Raw genomic sequence first — 24,674 nt, 5'->3', positions numbered from 1 at the left:
TGTCCACTGGCCGCCGCGAGATGGAGCGGCGTCTGCTTCCGCAGCGTCAGGATGTCGACCACCGCGTTGTGGTCGCGGATCAGGAACTTCACCAGCTCCGAGTACCCGTTCATTGCTGCGAGATGTAGCGCCGTTCGCCCGACTCGTGACTTCGAGTTGATGAACGCTTTGTTCGTGATGAGCGCATCGCACACCTGCAGGTAGCCGTGCTCGGCGGCTAGATGTAGGGCCGACCGGCCCTCATTATCGAACACGTCCACGCGTGCGTGGTTCGCGAGCAGATTGTTCACCAGATCCATGTGCCCCCGGTTGCACGCGATCAGCAGCGGGGTCCACCCGACCGACGACTGCCGGTTCATCGCCTTCTGGATGTCCGTCGCCGACATGTGGCTGATCATCTCCGTCAGCACGTCGTTGTTGCCGGCGACGGCCACCGCATGGAAGCACGTTTCCTGCGTCGACTTGGTGCTGAGCGCCACGTCCGCACCGCTCTCCAGCAGCATCCGCACGATGTCCCGGTCGCCGTTGGGCTTCTTCACCTCCTCCTTCACGACCTGGCAGGCGTAGTGGAGGGCCGTCGCACCGTCCTCATTGGTGAAGTTGAGATAGTTCCGCAGCACCTCCTTCCCGTGCTTCATCAGCACAAAGTCGATCAGATGCTTCACTATCTGCGGGTGGCAGTTGCGTGCACCGAGATGAAGGGGCGTTTCACCAACCTGTAGAAGAGAGCCAAGAGGACATTACAGAACATCACACCATGTACATGGGACCTTACAACAACGATCACTTACATTGGATTTGATCAGCGGATCACCGTTGTCTTCCAGCAGCAGGTCGAGCGTTAGCACGTTTCCGTTCTTCGCCGCCACGTGGACAGGCGTTTGACCGTCGTCGGTCGTTTTGTTGGCACCTGCGCCAGACTTTAGCAGCATCAGCGCGCACCGGTCGCCGTCCTTCACCCGGGCCGCTATGTGCAGCGGCGTCTCCCGTAACCGGCCGCCGCGGACGTGCACCTCGGCACCGAAGCCGAGCAGCGTCTCCACCACGGCCGGTTTGGCCGATTGAACAGCAATGTGTAAGGCAGTGTAGTGATCCTGCCCCCAAAAAAAGGAACAGAGAAAAGTCAAACCATTTGCTCCACGAATCTTCGAAAATCTTTCCACTCTCCAATGTCACTCACATTCGTTGGGACGTCCACCTTTTCGCCCTTGTTCAGCAGCGTACTGATAATACCCACGTGGCCGTACTTGGCCGCGGTGTGGATACTCCGTGCACCTCCCTTGTTTGGCATATGAAGATAGACACCCTTGCGAAACAACGTCGTCGCACACTCGGCATGACCGTTCAGTGAGGCGATATGCATCAGTGTGCTGCCGTCCTTGGTTCGTTCGTAGATGCTGGCCCGATACTTGTCGACCAGTATTTCAATGATTGACGCATGTCCATTTTCAGCTGCCAGATGCATCGGTGTACGATCTGTGCGGTGAACGAAAGGAGTTCACTGTTAATGCACTGCTCTCTGCTCCAAAATCAGCTCACCTTGCCACCTTACCTTGAAAATCAGTGATCGCTGCCGAGGCTCGCACGGTGTAGAAGTACTTCACCATCGCCTCATCGCCCTCGGCCGCCGCAATGTGGAGCGCCGTCTGGCCCTCGCCATTCTGCACGTCCACATTCGCACCGTAGTCGATGAGGATGCGGGCCATCTCGACGTCCTTCCGCCGCGCGGCCAAATGCAGTGCCGTGTCGCCATTGGTAGTGGTGGCCTGTTGCACCGAGAACGAGAGGGCGAGAGAGAAAAAAAGACGACGCACCCGGGGGGCGAAAAGATTGCGAAAGAAAGGACAAAAACACTGCATTAGTAACGCTGCCATGCCATGCCATAACGTTTCACTTGATTTACGCAGGACAGTCTACGCGCTAGTCATACACACAGAGACACAGACAGAAATAAACAGCACATTACTTCATCCACCACATCCAATATGAAGCCCCAGCGTCGACGCATACTTCCTGGTCCGGGATGATCCATGCCGACTAATGATCGTGCGATGTGTGATGGTGGGGGGGCGGTGAACCGAGATGAATCGAACTGACAGCTCTCACCCGCTCTTCTCACCAGGATGATGTTCCAATTTGGCTGATTCCAACACACACACACACTTGTTCAGCAAAATTATGCAACATCTGGCAACCGTCACCTTAACGCACGACGAAGGTACCTGCTCGTGGCGAATGCATTGTGCAACTGCAACGGGCCGAGCTGCCGAGCTGCAAAGCCCAGTCCAGTCCGGAGTCCATCGGAGCTGCTGCTGCTGTTGCTGTCGTCATCAGGGCTTTTCGTGCGTCCTAAATACATGTCCTGTGCAGTTGTCCCCCTAGACAGAACCGCCCAAACAAGACCACCGACTGATACTTGCCCCGACCGAAGCGAAGCCGTATGTTTTTATGTACCAGGCGTGATTGTTTATATTTAAAGACCCCCTTCTCGAGTGGCTCAAAACCCTAGGTACGGTGTGCGGGTTTGTTCCCACACATGCCAGTGCGTTGTTTTTGTTTGCTTTCCGCTGTCGGGCACTGATCGGGAACGGGAATGATGAACAGCCCCCTGCACACACACACGCGCGCGCAGGTGGTATATGTCTTTTATCACCACCGTCGACCGGGTGCAGGCTTTTCCGTTTTCCATTCGGTCATCCGTCTTGCTTGGCATTGGCGTCCCTTGCTGGAGGGGACATCTTCCACTGCTGGTAGTTGGAGTGTAGTCCGACGAAACACAAACAAACAAAAAAGGCCTTTCCAAAGGTACTCCACTAGCCTAAGGAATGGCCAACGGAACTTCGTTGACATGTCAGTTCGGTTCCGTTTTTGGGTTTTTGCTGCCATTTCCGGATTGCATACTGGTGGCGTTTTGATTTTTTTTTTTTGGTCTCGGCAGACTTCTTAGACTGTGGAGTAGTGGAGTTGTCATTCTCAAACCTTGCAAAAAAGCTCATGTAAGTAATTGTCCTTGTTATCCGTTGATTAGGCTTCGGCTTTTCATAACTGCTCACAACAATCGATGCGCAAAAACCATGGACCAAAGCTCTTGGCTACGTTATTGCGGGCTCTGCTTCTACAGGTCCTCTGATGACGAATGGGAAACATCCACCCTGTTCAGCGCCAGCACCCAACAAAGGGCTAGAGCGAGAGGTTCAATGGCACGCCGGTCTATCTGCATCAGCTGACATGCGGCTGATTTATAAGGTGAAGGTTTTCGGTATCCGTTCCCAATCGAGGGCCAAGCGTCACACCTGCATACGGAGAGACCTTATGCATTCCCGGGGGCTCCAGCTACACGATGTCGTTTCGGTTTCGGTGATCTTCACCTGTCTTTTCTGCTGTTTTACCTGTTTTTTTTTGTCGCTGTGAGGTAGTTTTTTTTTAATGCAGTTCTAACGACAAACTACGAGAAGGAAAAAAAACAATCAAGGATACGATTCACACGAATTCTTGCACACCCGACGTCGTCCTCGCCGTTATCGTTGTCGTAGGTGTGCGGGCAAAACAAAAGGAGGCCACACAAACGTGAAACGGCAACACACACAACACTCATGCTTGTTGGGTGAGAGGAGTGGGGTGTACAAAAAAAAAGCTCACACAGTCACACTACCTAGAGGATAAAATTAAGAAGTTGAAGTTCAAGTCGCACGTCACACGGGGGAGGGAAGTTCACACGCGAAGTGCGCGAGAGGAGGACAAATTAGCAATACCGAAGGTGCAAACGGCGTGAAGCGCAGACAACGGTGCCGAAACGGTTGGTGTCCTTGCTGTGGTTTGAATTTGGGACGGGGAAAGGGTAGATACCAATACTGAGCTACATATCATTTGAATTATTTACCGTTTGTTTTGAATTATTTATATCCTGAAAGGTCTGAATGCAGAATCATTGAAATCATTGCCAAAAAATCTCAACAGTATATAAACGCTCGGAATTTCTAATGGCCATCCGAGATGTATCCACAACTTAACTGTTTAGTAATTTTCTCTTTGCAGTTATAACGATGACACCAAGATAACACTATGTGTAATATTCAACTATACGTGTAACACGGGGGTGTAGCTCAGATGGTAGAGCGCTCGCTTAGCATGTGAGAGGTACTGGGATCGATACCCAGCATCTCCAACGGAACTTTTTCCATGATAAGAAAGGTTTTTAATTATATGTGTATGTTTTAGAGACGAATGAGGTTCAATAGGCTCAAAATCTCTTTAAAAAAATAGTATCATCTTCATACTCTTTTTGCATAAAATTATATTCAAAGTATTTTAAAGTGCTCAATATGGAACTCACGTGGAAAATCCTGATATAATAAGCTGAGACTCGAATATTGATTGTCTTAGAGCTCCTCAATATTATTTATTTTCCTTTTAATTTATTGGTTCTTCTGTATGCCTTTTAAAAAACTGCAAAAACGTAATACAAAAAATGAAGTAAATCAAGATGGTAATTTTTCATGCCCTGTCTCCATTATTGTAAAACATTGTTGGTGTCAATGACGACAAATATGTTATTTTAACAGAATAAGTTGAAAATTGTATTTCATAAATCGAACCTATAGCCTATAGGTACTAGCCTATGGAACTATTCCATAAAAATAAGATCATTATAAGAGATTGGCATTGCAAATATGGTTCCCTGACAATATAATCTTATGAAAAACATACCAATACTATCATGAAAATTACAGCATTGGATCCGGATAAGACTTTAAGTTCTTTTCACATGCCTGTCCTATTGCCCTAGAAACCAGTGCTAGCTATTGACTATTGACTATTGACTAGCTTTCATTTGTTTATTTTATCAAATTAGACGTTCTCTGAATGTGGCCTCAGGTTTATCAAAAGTGAAGAAATCAGCGATCAAGTTAAATTAGCAGGAAATAGATGTTATGGAGTTATCAAATTGCCACCAGACCGGGAATAGCCTCGCTTGAGCGAGAGAAAATCGTGATGCCGAGAAACCGCTCTGGGTACATGTATATTCAGTAGCTCAAATATTTTTGGGGCATCAATGAATCAATAACTTCAGTATTCCTGCTACGAAGAGATCATGCGCATTTTTCCTTCTATTGCTTAAAGTCTCACGTTCAAGTAGCTGATAGTGAGATATTTATGGTGGAAATCACCATGGCTTGCCATAATAATCCTCTAAGATCATGACGGCTACGCTTTCGTTAAGAGAATGAAATCCTTTCTACCTATAAATTCACAGACAAAGACCACATCGACGCATGATTAGGATGTATGCTAGGATTACCTAGGCACGCTGGCATATATAGCTGTGCCCCTAAAATTGTGTGTCATGTTTCAAATAAACTATTTTCTTTTGCTATGTTGGATGGAATTCATATTTCAAAATTAATATACCAAGATGTGCTGAGCTCATGGAAAAGACTGTTATTAAACAAAAAATCACTTAAAGACAACTAAAATGCGTTACAAATTTTAGATACTTTCTAGATTAAAGAGCAAACATGAAGGTTATACAAAATCCCAAGGATGTACAAACAAGATTTTGTAGATTCAACAATTGTACACACATTAGGATAAATTATCCATGAAATCCAAGAGTCCAAGCGTGGTAAAGTTCGGAAAAAGGTTCACTTCACTGAAGTTTAAACCATTTGAGTAGAACTTTGTCAACCTGTATTTCTTCTATGTCTGGATATAGAATACATACACACAAATGACAGTAAATATCAATAATGTTCAGTCTTTCTGCGCCTTTACTCACATTGATCCAATCAACAGCATAACTTCACGACAATGGCAACAGCTTGTGGCGCTTTTATCCAAATTTTCCACACTTCTCCAGCCCTGATTCAGTAGCCATCCAAAGTTCATCGAACCGGTCATGTAGTTTGTTATAATTATAACAACCATTACCAGGGCCCACAACACAACCGGCACCACAAATAAAATATCCAACCGACAGCCACGACACCAGCCGCTCTTTGATGTTGGCAATCGCTGCTGACACCTGTAGTGATGTTTATAATTATTGAACAATATTTTTTTCCCCCATTAGAGAGCAAACACAAACTTTCATTTCACCGTCTCATTCTTCCTCAACCACTTTACACCACAGCAAACCCCCTTTTCATTTGAGGTTTTGCTTCTTCGATTGCTATCAACATAACTTTCCGCTAGCACTGTTTGGGTGGGCTACATCGCTACCGCATTGTTCTCCAACTCCCGTTCCAAAAAAAACAGACAAAACCTAATTTCAAAACACACTCACAAATTAATCTGCACCATCATTCCGCTGAGTCTGCTGCAAGAATTTCCGTAAACGGCCGTTTGAAGTCGTCTAGTTTCTATTTGTGGACGCGACGAGGACGAGTTTTCGCGCGCCGATTTTAACGATTGACGATAGTTTAAAATCCTCCCCGGAGACTATGGCCAGCCATCGTCGTTCATCGTTTCGAGCGCGCCCGGCTTTCGCTTTTTTCAGGACAGGACAACATTTGCACTGGTTTATTCTTCGTTCAACGGCGCCATTCCTACCCGCCGAGGCACTGAAGGGAACCCCCGACCGGGGGTTGAAGCACACTTTTGCGACGAAATGGGCGCAGCATTGGGGCGACGGGGTCTGGGGTTAGGAAAACAAACACGCGGCACGGTTTGGCACTGAACGGTGGCGGCAGCACAACATTGAACGAGCGTTTCGTTGTTTTTTTGCACATTTTTTGTTCTACTCCTTCTGGGTCTTCTTCTTTGCCAATTCACATCGATGGGACGAGTAGGAAGTGCTGAGACATGGGGGCAGCAGCACCAGAAAATCAATCATTCCAGGGCCAAATCTTGGATCACAAGCTTCGGATTCGGTTCGATTCGGGGGTGTTTGTACGATTCGCGGCACAGCGGTATTGGACAATGCTACACCACAGGGAAGAATGCAATATACTGACACGAGCAAACGAACGCAAACCAACACTCCAAAAGGGCTTTTGTCACGGACGAAGATGTGGCGGTCTCCTGTGTGCGATGGAACTTCCTGTACAATGTGGGTCGAGCAACACCCTGTGACCCCATGCACAGCTTCATCACGAGTAAGCACACTCTCACGCCGTTACTGGCACCAGCTCCAGCTGGTCGTCACACGCTTCCGGACGCCTTGATTGACAGGCGGGCATACCAGCAAACACACACACACACACACACACCGTTTGAAGTTGCATTTGGTTGGTGCAGCTTGATGCACCAGCGATGTTACGTAATTGTGCTGAATGCAGTTGTGCATGCGTCGTGTTTCCGGTTGCGGGCTCTTTTTTTGGTGCGGTATTAACATTTTTCACCATTAGCGCTGACGATAATGCGTTGATTGCCAATTGAAGAGAGCACTTTGGTATGACGGTTTGATGCAACATGAGGAGAACTATTTCTGATGCAAATGCACTAAACACAGCGTAATTTTGATTATGTGATGATAAAAAAGCGATTCACACACACACACACGCACACACCCACACTATTAAGCATAAACAAACACACGAAAACACAAACCATCTTCGCACACACACTCTCTCTCTCTCACCAGACATTCGCAGGCAAAAACGAAAAACTGAATCATTTCTTCATACTCTCCAACGACACACACACCCACTGGCCACCGATCACTTGCAACTCACCTTCAGCTGGTCCGCCGTCTGGGACGAGAGCAACTCCCGGCACATCGACTGGTTGCCCGCCTCGACGGCGAGCAGGAGCGGGATCTTGCCTTTCTGTAAAAAATTATGCCTTACTATCTCTTTCCAGGTGGCGGCCTGGCGCCGCTGCCGGCGGCGGTACCGGAGCGAGGCAAACATCGAGGTGGTCAGCTTGTGCATGGTGGCCCCGCCGTCCCGCTCGCGGCCACCGGGACGCACCGGGTGGTCCGGTCGCGGACGGCCGCGCGGCTGCTGCGACGAACGGCGCCGGACAGCGCTGCTGCTGCTGCTTCCGCCATTGCTGCGACTGTTGCGCCCGTAGCGCCTGCTGATGCTGCCGCTGGTGCGTCGCGGCTGCTGCTGGTCGAGCGCCGGCTCAACGGTCAGCCAGCTCCGGTCACCTCCGGCAGTCCCGGCGGCGGCGGCGGCACCCGGTGGCGCCGGCACCGCCTGCCCAACCCGCGCCACATTTACCTCGGTTGCGTTGGTCGCGAACGCGGCGGAGAACGAGCCGGCGGTCAGTTCGGTCGGCGATCTGGTCGGTGTGCGGGGCGAGCTGCCGTCGGTCGAGGCCCGCTCCGCCTGCTCCGCCTGGCTAATGACGGCCGCCTTGATCGGGTTAAACTTGGCGTACTTCGACTGCACATTCTGGAAGCGCTTGCCAAAGTTGGACGACATGGTCCTACCGTACCCACTGTCATATTTAAACTACTGAGGCGCGCAATTTCGTACCGATTCGCCTTGGCTTTTGCCCCGCATCGAGCGCATCCATTCGCTCGCTCGCTTCGCGCGCTCTATCGCTCCTTCCCGTTCTGTCCGTCGGGTCGGGCTTCCCCCAAACCAACCCCATTCCAGTCACCCCACCGAATGGCTCCAATAAAGCGGGCCCGAAACCGAGTCCTTCGAAACGCGATTCACGCGAAAACACCCGCCCGACAAGATAAGGCGGTATCATAACTGGGGGAGGGAGTGAGTCGCAAAAGGAAAGGAGACACACACTGTTCGAACGGTTCGGTGGGCTGTGAGTGTTGTCTGTGTGTGCGAGCATGCGATGGCATTCGGTTTTCCAATCGCGCGCATACTGCCAAATGACGTACAAATATTGCTTTCCGTTTCGATAGTGGCTGCCGTGCGATAGTGTTGGTGGCGCATCCAAACGCTCCTTCGCACAAAACAATCCTCGCCACCGCCGCCGACAAGGGAAGTCGGAGCAGCGGTAAGCAGTCCGATGATAGGCACACCCTCCCCATCATCGCAAGACGATCGTCGCACTCCTTCTCCCCGTCGGCGGTTATTATAAGGATATTTAATTTACACCCCTCTTCAACCCCCCCCCCCAGCTCCCCATTCCCTTCTTTGCTGACTTAGATTTTGCAAACACCTTCACGGAAACCCGAGACTCGAACGAGACTCAAACGAACGCGATAGTTTTTCATTTCTATCTCTCTCCTTCTCTCTCTTTCTGTCTCTCTTTCTGTGCACCCCCACTTCCACTGCCTTGCTGAAAGTTTTTTGCATTAGAATGGCGGCGATTTAGCATACCATTCCGCAGCAGCGCGGTCGGTTCGCACCTTGCCAAGGACCTGCCGGCTCGATTAGTGCCGCAACCGTTGCATACATTCCGGCGCTTAACCGTGCATGCAAAGAAGGGCCCAACGCGCGCGCCTCGTGATGATAATGTTCGCCCCCGTAAAGACTATCTTAACGTGGCCCTCACACACACACACATAGGGTGGCCGAGTTGAAGGTTCACTTTTGCACAACACCCCCAATTCCCCCTCTCTTACCCCTTCCCAATCGAACTTTATTCCACGCGAAACGCCACCGAGTAACACCTTCTTTTTTTTTGGACACAAAGCAATGGCAAGCAGTAGGGGCAGAAGAAGCAATGAAATGAACAATTTTTGACACAATTCACAACTTGGGCACCACGTGTGAGTGTGTGTGCCCCACAAACACGTACACAGGCACATCAACAATTCTAACCAAGCACTAGAAACACTCATTTTGCCCAACTAAAGCCGCTTTGTTGGTGAGTCCACAGTTCCATGTTGGGCCTTTTTTTTTTTTGGGCACCATGTATGCTCGGTTTTTTTTCTTTTGGTATGGATTGTCCGTGTGAGATAGTCCACACGGCCCCACAAGCTCCACTGCTCCCAAACCAAACGCGAGGAAGCTATCAGCTGAAATGTTTATTGCAGGCAGTTCCCTCCTACACACGCCACGGCACGCAGGAGGTTATCTTCCAGCGCCGCTTCCTCCTTGAGCTCTTCTTCCAACGGGGGCGAATTGATAGCACCCCTTCACGCAATGGTCTCGCGGCACGGAATGCGCCAGCCAGCCGAACAACTCGCCACCGCTCGCGACCGACCGACCCGCAACCGAGATGTCTTGCGAAGGGCTCCTTTAACGCACCCAATCTCTGCGTGTGTGTATGTGTGTGTGTTTTGCAGGAAAGCAAAGCGGTGGAGAAGGCAAAGCGGAACTAGTACCTGGTCCCGGTAGAGCAGCTCTGCGTTGGGTTTCGCGGCGACACCACGATAGGAAGATCGCACCGGACGCGGTTTCATCGCTCGCGCGCGCTCTCTCCTAGACTGTCACCTCACTACTGAGGTGACTGGCGGGTGTGATCGCACTGTCCCAAACGGTCCCCCGCGCGTGTGTGTGTGTGTGTGCTCTGCAATGAAACACAGTAACAGGTTTCCCTCGGTTCGCAAACGCACACGCCATATGCAAACACCTTTCCACCAGCCAAGCCTTTCGACACAAAGGGAGAGCAGCGTTACACGACCTATTCGGGTGGCTTTGTGCAGCTTTATGGCCTTCCTCGCTGGGGCGGAAAGGGTGGATGGAAAGGGTGCAATGCAGGCGCGGGGGGTGGGTGAGTGCAATAAAATTATAAATTGCAATTTTTATGGAAAATCCCTCCGCCTGCATACAGTGCCGCACCGCAAACAGCAGCGAAAGCTAGGCCGAGGAGGACCGGCCACCCGCACAGGGAAGAGTTTCTTGCTTCCGATGCACGCCTCCCCATGCCCAGGAACCTCTGAGCAGTGAGCAGTGTGTGTGTGTGTGCAACAGGCATGGCACGAGCTGAACAAGTTTCCGGTGTTTTCGTGTGCAAGCTCTGGCAAGCAACAACTGCCCGAGACACGCCCGAGATCTTAATTACATGGCTCGGACCGATGGAGCAATCGTGCAGCTGACCCCGCAAACTGCTTATCCGGAAAAACTTATGACCAACCTGTGGGTTGGAGTGCTTAGCTTAGGCTTAAAAGGAAAAAGTAGGCCACCCTCGTGCTTGGGTTAGATTTCTTCAGCACCATGCAAGCGTAACACAAGCCTTTGCACAAAACGGTGGTGTTTCCATGTGTCCCCAGGCGGGCTCCGTCGATCCAAAGGGCTTCGTATAGGTGTAGGTGACCGTCCCTCGCCTTCCCATCGCATACGTGGCGAATGTCATAAATTGCTTTCCTTACTATTTATTGCTATTGATCTAACCGAAAGGTAATCGCACTGGGTAAGCGTTCCCACTACCTGGGTAAACCCAACGGATCACACCCCAACTGTGGTGGGTTTAGAATTTGGGCTTTCAACGGGACCGTGCCTTCCAATGGATGGATGGAGTGTATTGCTAGCTTGCAGACTATTATAGAACTAAAAGAATGCAAATAGAATACCGACTGGTCTTTGAACGACCTGGCAAAGTGCTTGGAAAATTGAAATATAATAATTTATTGTGTTTGGTTGCAATAATTTTGATAAATCATTAGTTTGATGCTTGAAGCAAATCGATGAAAACAACATTTGAACAGATTCTTGTATGGTTGTACGAATAAATGCAATAAATAAATCTTACAGCTGCACCAATTTATAATCCAATTCCAGCATAGTAAGGAGTAAACTTTGATGCTGCCCAATATTCTTTACATTTCCTCCTTTTATGTCCCCATCGAATTCCTTTGTGCAACAGAACTGAATTTACTGTATTTGCAAAAACTACATTCATTCTCAATTCCAAAAACCAAGACACCAACCCATCCACATGGGTTTCATTCACGAGCGCATCGGAATTCACCTTGATTGAACCGAAATCCCAAACAGGGTTGCAGGGTGTATCGATTTTACGCGCGAGCGCACACTCCCTCCCAACCCGGTGTCAATCGTTTTAGCATTGCATTGCGATAAATTTTTGGCGAAGTATAACAAACGTAACCAAACAAAAGCTACACCCAACACAGCTGCAAAAAGGTGTGGAGTTCCAAACGTTAGAGGCATCGGTACCTCGCGCACATAATCAACTCATTAAAGCCGAATCAGCATTGTCCATACAGACCATCACAGTTACTAAATGAGGGGACGGCAAGAAGGTGCTGATGGAACCACATTCCGAAGGACAATCGCCATAGCAACCAACGCTAAGGTTGAATGGTTTTGCAAGCAACCGGGGGGAGAGAAGAAAAAAAGGGTAAAATAAATAAACATCGAGCAACGTGTCAAATCGGGCGGTATTGATCGATCCTGCCAACCAAGCGTGGCTCGTGTACCAGTGGGTTCGGGTTTTCGGGGCTCGTGTTCGGGTTCGGGCGTTCAGTTGAGTTGTTTGCTGTAGTGGTATTAGTGATTGTGGGCCAATCAGTATTGGTGAATGTCCTCAAAGGTTGGTCTCACATCCATGTTTCCCTTCCCCCAGTTCCGAAGGGAAACACTTGACACGCGGATGTACGATAAGCATCTGTATTTCCTGCGTCGATTGTCTGTCTGGTGCTATGTAACGATGGTGGCGGGCAGCCAGTGAGACACGCCCCGTACCAACCGGACCGGACATTACATGATTTACTACGCAAAAGCACAACTGGACGGCTTGGAGTAGATGTGTTTTTGGGTGGTTTGTGGTTTTATTTCCTTTTAGGCACAAATAAGCAAGGAGGTAATTTCAATGCTCGAAGTAGAGACCAACTGGATGAGCTTGTTGTAAACTATTGGTTTATGTTTTGATTATTTTTATCATTTTAAATTAACTAACCTAAATCAGTTTGGTTACATGGATATTGGACGTTTAGAATGCGCAAATTGAATGGTAAATAATATAATTTTTTAATTTTATATTTCTTTAAAAATAAGCATGTAAATTAAGAGCATATAATTACTTACTAACGCAAAAAAATCAAAATAAAAATATCACCGCAAAGAAGAAACCAAAAACATCATAAACATTAGCTTACTCCAAAAGATTTTAGGCTCAAAGATCACATATTTTTCTTCTATTTAGCATAAACGTCCTACATGGCCATGCCCGGCCAAAACCAGCATTCGAGACTTTATCAGTTCCACGCAGCCGGATAGTCAAGTCCTTGCTACGGGAAGACGGTCCATTCTATGCTTGAACCCATGACGGGCATATTGTTGAGTCGTTCGAGTTGACGACTGTACCACGAGACTACCCATAGCATAGCTGACATGAATTAGTCTAGTATTATATTAAGACTATCCAAGTAAAATAAGCAACAAAGTAAGGAAGCCATTGTACTTTTTGAGCATCAAACAAATATATCAATTGCCATAATAAACTCCATGTTGGATTTATTCGAAGTTCGAAGAATGAAGAGGATTCACTTTCACTTCACTTTCAACGTTTTTTCAACAAGTTATTGTTTCATGCTAACGACATCATCAGTTTTGAAAATTCCAATTTGATTCGGTTTTAGGAGCTAAATTTCCGGCATTGCCAATTCAAATAGAATATTTCAAAAAGATTCATCTTGCAAGGTAGAAGCAGAAATGCTCGGTTCATTTTTCATGTCCTTTATCCTTTCATGATTGTCCTTTGTTAATTTTGTTAACAATTTTACTTTGTGCCATAATTGACCCTTTCCCCCTTTCAAGTTATCATCTCGGTCGTCTTTAATCTTTGTTCCACTTTGTAGATGTAAACTGAGACATTACTTAGATTTGGCTTAAGACAACATTAACATTTTGTTGTGCAACCCACATGGTTTCAATGCATTAAAAAGTGCAGTATGATTCTTCTTCACGATGATTTAAGCAGTGCGGCGGTCGTCAGCCAAGGGCCTGGCGTTAACGAGTTCGGCCATATGTAACAAGCTGTCGGAGGAAAGCACAGTCGATTTGATGAAGGACATTTTGTATTTGAATCGATGAAGGACATATTGTAGAGGTTCATTCACTATGAACCACATATGCAAAAACATCTATTTACACAGAACATCCACCTAGATCGTTAGTAATGCCTCAAGTACTTATAAATGGAGCCTTCACCAGTCTGTGATAAACAAGATCAATGTTCTGAGGGTCTCTGTTGCCTTTCTGGTTTTTCAGTAAGCATTGAATCTTCATGAGAGTCTTTCCTGGATGATTATCAAACAAGAATTTCATTCACCTTCTGCTGAAAAACTGTTAAAAATATTTTCTACAATAAAAACATTCAAAACATAACCCAACCGTTTGCATGTGTGAAGAAGTGCAATTTGCACATTTCAAATAATCTTGCAAAGCCATCGCCATAAAAGTCCTTAGGTACCAGTCCGCTGTTTATTCGATATTCAAAAGCAACTACGTTTGTTGCCAAAACGTACCCAACAATGCACAACACAGTAGTACACTCGGGCCACCTCTTTCGAATTGCATTAGTCGCTAAATTTAGGTCGCAGGACCAGTTACTTTCGCGGCGCGAGTAACCTTCTCTACACACATAACACATAAAGGAAAATTGAATTTTCACCTTCCCAACCCACCCAAAACCCCAGTACAAAAACACCTGTCAATCGTGGCCCAGTTTCCCTTTAACTACTTTGTATAACTGAGACGATCGTTTTCTCCCCAACCCAAAATATCCTCACCAAATAACAGTAAGCCCGAACAGAATTCAGTTCGCGGAAAGGGTGTGAACCAAAATTGCTTCCTACCAAATGTTTGCCTCCAGCTCCAACCATGCTCGCCGTCGACGTTGTTGGACTTCTTTGCGTAAAAAAAACCGTTTATTCATACTTACACCATCAGTCTTTGTTCGTATGTCCTTACCGGCCGCCGTTAGCAGCGCGCGTAAAATTGCCGTCGCCGTTCCAGTCTGTCTGCTAGCTACCAAATGTACGGCCGTTTGCTGCCGCGACTGTTGGGCAATGGATCGAGCATATCCAGGGATAGGTAGTGGAGAGTAGAAAAATTACATGTAATTAGTAACAAATCAGGCGCTGAGTTGCTAATTGTCTTGAAACTGAAAGAAGCGCAAAAATTAAACTACAATTTCACTACGAAAACACGGACGATCCATCAGCGAGACACGGCAAGAGACGGGAATACTCGTACACCATGATCCATTCACGGACGGCAGCTCAATTCGACGGCAGCTCTCAGGAGACCTCGCTACTTACCCCCTGCTGCTCCTGCGGTTGCAGCTGGCCAACGAAATTTTCATCCTCGAGCAGAAGCTTCTGGAAGAATTTGAAGAAGGCCTCCTCTTTGGCGTGCGCCTCCTCTTCGTAGGCATTCAGTATCAGTCTCTGCAAGAAGTGTGTGTGTTGTGTGAGTTTGTCAAGCACAGTGTGAATGTTGTTTTTTTGCTAATGCAACCCCGTACGGATGAATGAATTGGATTCGTGTTTGTTTGGAGTAGATTTCTTCCTTTTTGGAGCAAAACAATAACCCTGCCAACCAATTGAGATGCCATCCAGAATCGTCCCCCAGAAGGGAGAAAGCAAGAGGAAAAACGTACTTTTGAAACTAAACAAAATCATTTCAGAATTAAAAGCTACTATAATGCACACACACAAACACACACGCAACCTACAGCGACATCCTCGAACGTGAGGTCACGATCGTCACCAGTGTCCATCACTTTCTGCACCACCGACTTCATCTTCAGCTTGCCCTTGAGCTTATCCATCCCGCACCGGTCAGTTTGCACCGTTTGCAGCCACACAACCGTCAGCCCGAGTACGTATTCAAACTGCACCAAGCTGCCGCGAACCGAAGCGTCCTGACACATTGCCACCGCTCAACTGATACACCAAGACGCCACTGTTGCTGCTACGATTGCATACTTTTGGGCGTTTTTTAGCGCCGAGAGTACCTTCATTATTGGGTTTTTGGAAGGGAAAGTCCCCCGAGCAGGGGGAAGGGATAGTTTTGCCAGTTTCAAACTGGAACGAACAGCGAAAAGCACAACGTCGAAACCTAGGCTTCAAAACCGTTTACATCGTGTCTTCGCGCATCGATTTGTTGGCGCTCCCTATTGACTGTCCCTAGTAAAATGAAACTTTCCACCAGCCAGCCACTCTAAAAGCGCTTTCGACAAGCGTACGCCCTGGCTACCTCTTCCCTTAAGTTTTACACACACAGTAATCTGGGTCACCAACTGTCTCGAACAGAAAAAACCTCTCCCTTCGGCAAAAAGATCATAAATTTGTGGCCCCCAGTCGCTATTTATTTATTTCACTTCCGCTTTCGATTGACTTTTATTAGACTCGGGTCGATTTGTTTGTGCGTTTGGCTTTCCACACAGACACACACACACAACTAAAACAACTGGGCGACGCACTTTCAGTCCACTGTAGCCCGTTCCGCACTGCTAACGTTATCGCACAACGGCAAGAAAAACCGCGCCCTAGGATGCTCTGACGACCGAACAGAACAACCGTCCATCATTCATCGGGTGCTTCTTCGGCGGCAATGGCCGGACGGCCATCGGCGGCCCACACTTACCCACGTATCCGAGTGATGCAAGTCGAGTAGCTTCGCGATCAGCTCCATCCGAGCACTGAGCGGCGCGCCGAAAAGTCTGCAAGTGCTACGACCCCGGGCGCAAAGTGGAAAACTTTGCCTAGCGGGCTAGTCCCGCCACCAAAACCGCCCCGCATTTTCGCATTGGCAGACACATGGTGCTGTGCTGTCGGTGCTTTCGGGCTGCAAATTACACCTAAATCCTTCCCCGCTTAACCATTTTGCACACCGCGAGCCGACGTTCCCTTTTTCTTTCCCAAGTGGTGCGGCGCAAAGCGGCGGAACCGTCGATTATAAACGCTGCACTGTTGGCACTGTTTGTGTTGATCCTCCTGCGCCACCTCACCTTTTTGCAGGGTAAGAAGGGTGGAAAAACCTTCACTCAAATTTGGCGCTAAATGCATTTAGAGAAAGTGGCGCGAAAGCGTACGTGCCCGTTGACTTTAATCCTTTGCCAGCAACGTGGACGTGTGCAGCCATTTCCGACACGTTTATGGGGCAAACGAGCAATGGCAAAAAAGGTGGTTGGTTGTACGTGTTATACAGAAACGTATGCCAAGGCGTGAGGCGAGGAGAGGTGAAATGAGGGTTAGGGGAAAATACAACCGAGCTGTATTGAGCAATGACACGCGGCGTGTACCAGTGGTGGGATACGTAGACCGGGGAAAAAGGTGTGGCCTATATTTAATGCACACACGCGGGCTATTTTCAGCACAAACCTTTCGTGCAGGAGGTTTTACGATTTTGCACAAAAGTTTTAACAAAATTTAGAATTTATGATATTTTAAGTGCACACTTTAAGGCGTAGTAATGTTGCAGACATATTGAAAAATTAATAACTAACACATTAGTTACTTAACATTAATAAAAAACGTTGGATTGCTTTGAAAACCATGATGCAAATAACAATATACATAGAAACAGGTTTAAGAACAGGTATCAAGAATATGAAAATCGCAATATTGTTTGTAGGAGCTTTTTGGGTTAAAACATTAAAGCTAACATTAATTATAATTCTCTGTTTCGTACTCAACATTCAAGAAGCATAAAGGCATAGTCTGAAATATGGGATCATTTGCTGAATTAAGATTGGATATTCCAACAAATTGAATGCATAGTTGATTTTTAAAGGTAGTCAATGTATTCTTTAAAATTGAAAATTATACTGACTGCAAATAGAAACAAACTTTTACTAATTATTTGATGGAAATTGGACTGTGCCATAGAGTCTAGAGCCATAGAGTATATGTCTACAGATATGTCCAACAAGGGTGCTATAGAGACCAATTCCCATTACATTAAGTTCATTTGACGTTAGAAAGAGTTCATTAAGTGTCCCACGGCTATGAGAACTCGTGGAAAACCCTGTAAGAATACATACCCTAAAATACCAACATTGAAATTGCATAATTAGAAGATATTTTGTGCTTGTACGCAGATACGTAGATGAAGATAGGTTACAAATTGATAGAAAACAATTTTGAATTTACAGTAACAACTTCATTACAAATAGGTGACCAAAAACTATCACAAATACTTAAACTTGATCCTCCAGTTCATCTAGGAAATTATTTTGCTTCTAAAACTTGATGATTTAATTTCTAAAAATTGCAGTGTAGATCATATCATTCAATTTTTTATTTGCAGAGCCTATGTCTGCACCATCCTTAAGTATTAAAATTACGTTGCGCTTAGTTAAAACCGTTCTCCTTTATATTTGATAATGGACCGTGAACGCTTTTTGAAGACATTGCAAGCCGCACGTACAACTTCATTCGGCAGTTTGTCCAAAGTATTTTTCAAACGATGCTTCAATAACTCCTAACTCAAACGTTTAATGTTGTCGAGCTTTCCTAGCACATGTTCCCAAATGCTGAAATCAATGACAGTAGGCTATTCAGAAGAACTGATGAAGTTCTCCTTATATCATTCCTGAACAATAGAAGCCTTATAGACTGGAGCTGAATCCTGTTGAAAGCAAAAACAACAATCTTTTACATACAATGAATTAGTGCAAACCTTAAAATGGCTTTTCGCTTGACAATTTCTCTTTTGTAAATATCGCTAAAAAGAGTGCCGTTCGACTGTTATTTAACGGCTGGTATATCTCACAAAGATGGTCTATAAATACGATCATTTTGCTTGCTCGAAGTTACCTCCAAAGTAATCAATGTTTCGTCCAAAAACTAATCTTGCTCCCAGCGTGCGTTTTCAGCAGCAACCGAGAGCTTACTACCCTGCTAATAGTTAAATCCATTGTAGGTGTTTATAGCTGAACTGAAAACTGACTTCTTTATTTCTAATAAATTGTACACAAGACAATCTGTGCAACAATTATCATATATTTGACACTCGTGGCATACTTCCGGACACCAACAATGGTATGAGGTCACCTTCCACTGATTGGCGACGGATCTGGAAAAACGTCAGCAGCTTCAAACTATCATCACATCAACGGTCGATGCTGTACTTGCTGGTGCACAGCAAGGTCTCGATAGGATGAATCGTGCTTCCTCAGCCTACTCATTCTGCTCCAGGGTAGAGACTCCGGAGCACAGATTTGCCCTGTGCTCAAGGGTATCTAGTGCTTGAAGCATCAATGCTTGGAAACAACAGTTGGAAACAACAATGCTGTGATTGATGAAGAAATCCTTAAATGTTCATTGTAAAACCTGTACTTCGCCTTACATGTACTCCACTTTGCATGTGTTAAATAGATTTTAAGTTGTTTTCAATGAACAATTTTTATAAAAAAGTGACAGCGATCACAACAAAGGGGCAATTGAATACGTGTATCACCTTTTCGTTACCCTAGTCTACACCTCCGTTTGGAAAGTTTGCATACAACATCTACCAATCATAGTCTAGGTGGCCTCGTACGTGGTCTAGCTTACAGCGCCGAAAAAAAGTAGTTCAGACATATTCTACGGTGCTCTCTGTACTCCAAAGTATACTTTTCCATGCAAATCAATACAAAATTGCATTAACTCGCCGACAAAATCATTAAACTGTAAAACTAGAATAAATCTAATTTTCATGTAAAGACATTCTATTAAATCTAATAAAAACACACAATTGAACTTCCTTGTTGACGTCTTCGGTTAAACAAATCTAGTTAAAACTCAACACCTTCTCTTAAGTTGCTTGCTAATCGCCTGAGGGCATGTGCATAATGATATATTGTTTTGTTTATTCACTACATTAGGCTAATACGTAATTGTGCTAATAATGGAAACGAAAGTTCAACTAATCTACGTAAAAGAAAACAAACACTCAATTTAAATGGGACATTTGAACGTTCGCTCGCTACTGTAAAAGTAACGCCATAACAATTGAGCAATCATTCCACTTCCTGTAACACGAATCCATCCATTCCCCATTTGCGATACGGTCACGGTGCCTTTCTTCACATCACCCCTTCGTCTTACCTTGATCTTCCACCCCTTCGTACCCGACATGCCGGAGCGCATCATTCCCAACGCTAAGCAGTAGCAAACCGCTTCAACATAGCCGCGCAGCTGCTGCACCGCCTTCCCAAGCCACCCGAGCGGCAGCCCGGGCGCATAATCTGCTAACACCGACGAGTTGCACACGGAGGAGGGAAAACCATCCACCATAGTCCACTGAGACAGCCCGCTCTATATACGCGTGTGTGTGTGCTGTGTTGTTTGTCGGTATGTTAAACTGCCCCAAGCGCGAGGGGTCAAACACGTGGCTTTGTTTTTATTTACTTCAGGGGCCACCACATCCCGACATCTTTGGGAAGTGGATGGAACCACAGGAGCTCGACCGAAGTTACAACGAAATGCCGCAAGAGGGCGAACTTACAAATTCAAACTCACTGTTTACTTCCAAACGCAGGTACACACTTCACTCACAAGCCGATGATCGTTAGACACGATTGTAACCGTGTTGTTACTTTCACCAGGCACCAAGCGACTGCACACTGCTACCGTTGCACATTTGCAGTACTGCACTTTGGTTCAGTGTCACCATTAATGCCACACACAAAACATTCCCTTACATAATGCAGGCACAATCTGTACTGGTCCCTTTGCCCGAAAGCGCGCAGTACCGGGGCCCCTTTCCTGCCCGGGCCAAGGGCAAAAAACAATGAACCACCTTTCACTACCCACTCTTTGCGTCACTTTGAATTAGATTCCCTGGCGCGTCGACCGACGGAATCAGTCACGACGCGCGGTCCCCGACACAAGCGACGCGTCTACGATGCCAAACAGCCGAACTTCAACTAAATTGAAATAAGTTCCATCTTTTTTTGCAGCATTGAAATTGAAAATATTACCCGCCATGCTTACCCGGCCCGCGCACAATCACGATGTGCCTGCTGCCCGCCCTTCGGACCCGCAACGGCTTATTGCCGACAAAATGGAGCGAACAAATATACACACACAAAAAAACAAACCATATAGACATGACACAGATAGTGCGAGCGAGCGAAACAGAACACGTTCCCCCGCCGAAAAGGCAAACAACAACCGACGCCAGCATAAAGCAACGACAAATCAATGTCGCTTCGGCGTCGACTGGTATTGCTTTGTTTTGTTTTGTTTTTTTCTCTTCTTTATTTCGGGGGAAGCAAACACACGGGCCGACTGTTTGGGCCCTTCCCTCCACCGAAAACCCGTAGCCGAGCCGGGTTTGTACGTTGAGACATCAAAACGATAGAAATATCGTTATGCCCGCCCGTGCTTACCCCGTGGCATCGCGCGGGCACTGATTGCAGTATGGTGGTTTGCAGTCCGGCCCCCTCTGTAGCAAAACCGTAGACCGTAGTGTTGGTGTTGTTTTGGGTGTACCAGTCGTGTTGCTACCTGTTTATCGCTTGCAAATATGGATAAAATTCTGTGCTTTTTTTCGGTGAGTGTGTGTGATACGGGGTAAATGTTACGTGGAAACCGGAAGTGAAATTTCTTCCGTAATAGCCTAGCATGGGCAGATTGTGCATGTGAGGGAAGCAGTGAATATGTGCATGTGTAGTTTGGGATAGTGTAACGCATGGTTAGGGGTCAAATAAAATATGCATATTTGGTGTCATAACAAATAGAGGGGTTTCTTTTACCAGGAGTTTCAGTTTTGTTATAGCAATTCAGGGGGAAAATGTCGTACGCAAATAATAAAAATAAATAAATTTTTTTCTATAAATTCTTGCAAACAGATACATTTTTTTACAGCATAAAAGGTTTTTAAAAAATGGTCTAATAGATAAAAAAACTAAATCTAAATTAACAAAAACTTTGTGAGTAGAATGGAGACGCATGGTCCTTTACGATGGAGGCGCATAGTGGTTCACGTTTTTTTTCCCTCTAAAATGTCACTGTGAATCATCAGGTGTCATCGATCACGCATACCCGTAAGTGTCTCTGATGGATCGTCCACTATTTTATAGATTTTTTTTAAATGTACACAACATCAATAAGCATCATTTTACTTACCCCACCAGTTGAGTATGGGTCTACTCCACGCTTTTGTAAAAGTAATTTAACTACATCCTCTCTAGAGTACATGGAAGCAATATGTATCACATTGTAATTGTCCTGAAAATGGAGAAAAACGGTAAATAAACAAATTGATTCTTACGTATTTTTATAAAGTGTTTGAAGTATCGTTTTTTAGAGTGTATAACAACTCCCGTGATGGATTATTCAATATTGGGGGACTTTTACGATAACATTCAGCTGTTCTATATGGAGTTTGACACTTAAGTGCTGAAATCATGTCAATACGCTATGAAAAACAACACACAAAACTCGCCTCAGTATTTCAGCCTGAAAAAGATGTAATCAAACGTCCTTTCGACGCGAGTGCGACGACCTCATGGCGGACTTTTGCTGAAGGATACATTTTGTGTTAAGAAAGGTTGACAATTGTTGCAATCAATAGCTGTAAGCCTGATAAAATTACTAAAGCTCATTTCAAAGAAATAAAATAAATCATTTTTTTTTAATGCATCTTTTTTTAGCTTTGAAATGCTGAAATCCAATTTGGCGAACCGTAACTGTCACATGGATACAACCCGATTGATGTTTATTGTTACTGACAAGCCGAAATTTCAGCTCGATGGTTGGAAAAAGAAAAGACTATTGAAAAAAGTATTTGTTTCTTTCTTTATGTAATGTAATTTAGAAATCACAGAAACTTTATGAACACTATCAATATGATTAAAAATCGATTTTTTTCTTATCGTTCTTCTAGTACAAGTGAAAGTGTTGCGTCGAATTTACGAAAAATAACGTTGGCAATAGTATTTTTCGAAATTATGTTTTTCAAAAGTCTGATAACGTTGTCTAGGTTTACGCCATCTTCAGCATGCATGAGACATACAAGATCTAGCAGCACAGCAACATGCCAGTATAATCATTGGAAAAAAAATCATACAGCAATGACAATCTTAAGTTCTCCTCTTCTGGATCACCAAAAAAGGCGAAACACGGAGTACTATACATGAACCTTCTTTTCCTTTCTTTCCTTGCAAGGACGTCGAGGGTTCTAAACCCTTTTATGAAAACGCTAAAATAGCTTGCTACAAAAGTGTTTTGTTATTAGAATAAAAGAGTTTCAGCTCTATTGTTTGCAGACATTCATTGGGAGCTTATCACATAAAAGCATCTATTCATACCATACACACACAGCTACATGTACACAAACCGTGCAATAGAAGTATGCATGTTTTCATGTTTAAACTGTACAACAACAAGCCTGACCGTACAATCGAAACCATTTCCTTTCGTATATTATTACTTGCTTATCACCCACCAAAGATCAACAGCGCTCTCTTTTTCATGTTCAATCTGAAAGCTCACGCGAGATGTTAATTTCCCAAGAAAAGCAACTTGCACCAGCAACTCGAAATGGAGCGGCTCGAAACGAAAACAGTGAAAGGTCATATTTTCGGCGAACATGGCTGCTTGTTGAGTGTGTGTGTGTGTGCACTCTAGAAATTACACGCTTTATCGGGAGCGAGGATCAAACGCTAGCGGTGACTATGAATGCTGTTTGTTCCATGAAAAAAATAATCCTTTAAAAGGTTGTTAAATTGTGTTATTCATCATTTTATTTCACAGAACCAAGCTTAAAAGCAGTAAAATCTCACAAAAACCTTCTGCATGCTGCTGGCTAATCACCCTGAAAGCTCACATTAGCAATCCCATATCAATCAAAAGCCAATCCCTGCATCCGGTAATTTAAACCCAGAGTTTGAGCCTCCCTATGCCAATCCGGCCCGAGTCAATTTCCATTAACCTAAAAACCTTAAAAATTCCCCCCCACTTGCCACATGGTTGGCACGCTTCGATGACGGCAAATGGTTCTAATTAGATAAGAAAGCATGCTGTTTTTTGCTTTTTGCTCCACACATCATCCGGCACACAAAACTCCGGCTCCACGCGAGAAAGGTGCGCCAGGAAACCACCGCCAAACATGCAAAGTTCATCCGAAGCTCACTGGGTCGGTCGGTAAGGTTAAGCGAAAATAGGCACATCACATTCGACACACGATCAAAGTTTTGCAGTTGAAACTACCTCGAGGCTGCGAGATTGCCTCGACACGCGACAAGCCATCCTTGAACTCGAAATGCTCGAAGCCCCGAAGCTTAAGATTTTATTTCCAAAACATCCAAACACCATTGCCTGCAAACGATGCTTTATCTTATCAATTGTACAAAACTTCACTTTGCAATTAAAAACCCCAGCTCGCCCAGTCCTAAATTTGGCATTTGAGCACGTCTGCCGAATTTATCACTGCGGCTAAATATGCTAAATAGGATGTGAAATGGAGAAAGGTGTTTTAGCTTCCTTCCACTAGCGTCCAGTGTTCGAGACGTTATTTATGGGCGCAGTGAACGAAATTTGATAAACCTTTGCCCTCCGTAGCGCTTTACTGGTCAGCAAAAAGGGATTTATTTTTAAAATCCTTTTTTGTTCACCCAGCCACAAGATAAGCTTCCCTCGGCCAAACGGAAACGGTTAGTGTAGTAAAAAGAAAACCCAATTTTTGCGGGGAAAACACGCTAAACCTGTTGCGCTAAAACCCAAAAATGCCGTCCAAGCTGGACCCCAAATCTCTAACCACTTTTGCCCCTGTAATGATTGTGATGACGATCATGCAAATGAGCCGCGTTCCGTGATTGCCCCAACCGTGTTTAGCATGCTGTGACCGGGACCACAAAGGCAAAACGGCGTCCGAAAGCAAACTTTGGCTCGCAGCACGAACTATACTACCACTTTT

General features: G+C 45.7%; 1 protein-coding gene and 1 non-coding gene across 4 annotated transcripts in view; one reads left to right on the top strand and one right to left on the bottom strand.

Annotated features, from left to right (window-relative positions):
- Positions 1–24,674, bottom strand: part of LOC120901394 (serine/threonine-protein phosphatase 6 regulatory ankyrin repeat subunit A) — a 49,674-nt gene that overhangs the window by 10,476 nt on the left and 14,524 nt on the right. For all 3 annotated transcript variants that reach the window (XM_040309306.1, XM_040309308.1, XM_040309307.1), the window contains exons 4-10: positions 21,884–21,985; positions 14,704–14,820; positions 7,674–7,766; positions 1,553–1,766; positions 1,181–1,476; positions 792–1,094; positions 1–716 (exon numbers count right to left, since the gene is read on the bottom strand). The exon at positions 1–716 is cut by the window's left edge and continues 712 nt beyond it. In XM_040309306.1, the coding sequence (XP_040165240.1) occupies positions 1–716; positions 792–1,094; positions 1,181–1,476; positions 1,553–1,766; positions 7,674–7,766; positions 14,704–14,820; positions 21,884–21,985 (1,841 nt within the window). The remainder of the gene's footprint in view (positions 717–791; positions 1,095–1,180; positions 1,477–1,552; positions 1,767–7,673; positions 7,767–14,703; positions 14,821–21,883; positions 21,986–24,674) is intronic.
- Trnaa-agc lies at positions 4,093–4,165 on the top strand. The gene has a single exon. It is a non-coding gene; the product is annotated as a tRNA-Ala (tRNA).

Source organism: Anopheles arabiensis, chromosome 3 (genome assembly GCF_016920715.1).
Source record: "Anopheles arabiensis isolate DONGOLA chromosome 3, AaraD3, whole genome shotgun sequence".
Classification (NCBI taxonomy): domain Eukaryota; kingdom Metazoa; phylum Arthropoda; class Insecta; order Diptera; family Culicidae; genus Anopheles; species Anopheles arabiensis.
The sequence above is the reverse complement of the archived record's forward strand: the minus strand, read 5'-3'. Positions and strand labels throughout refer to the sequence as shown.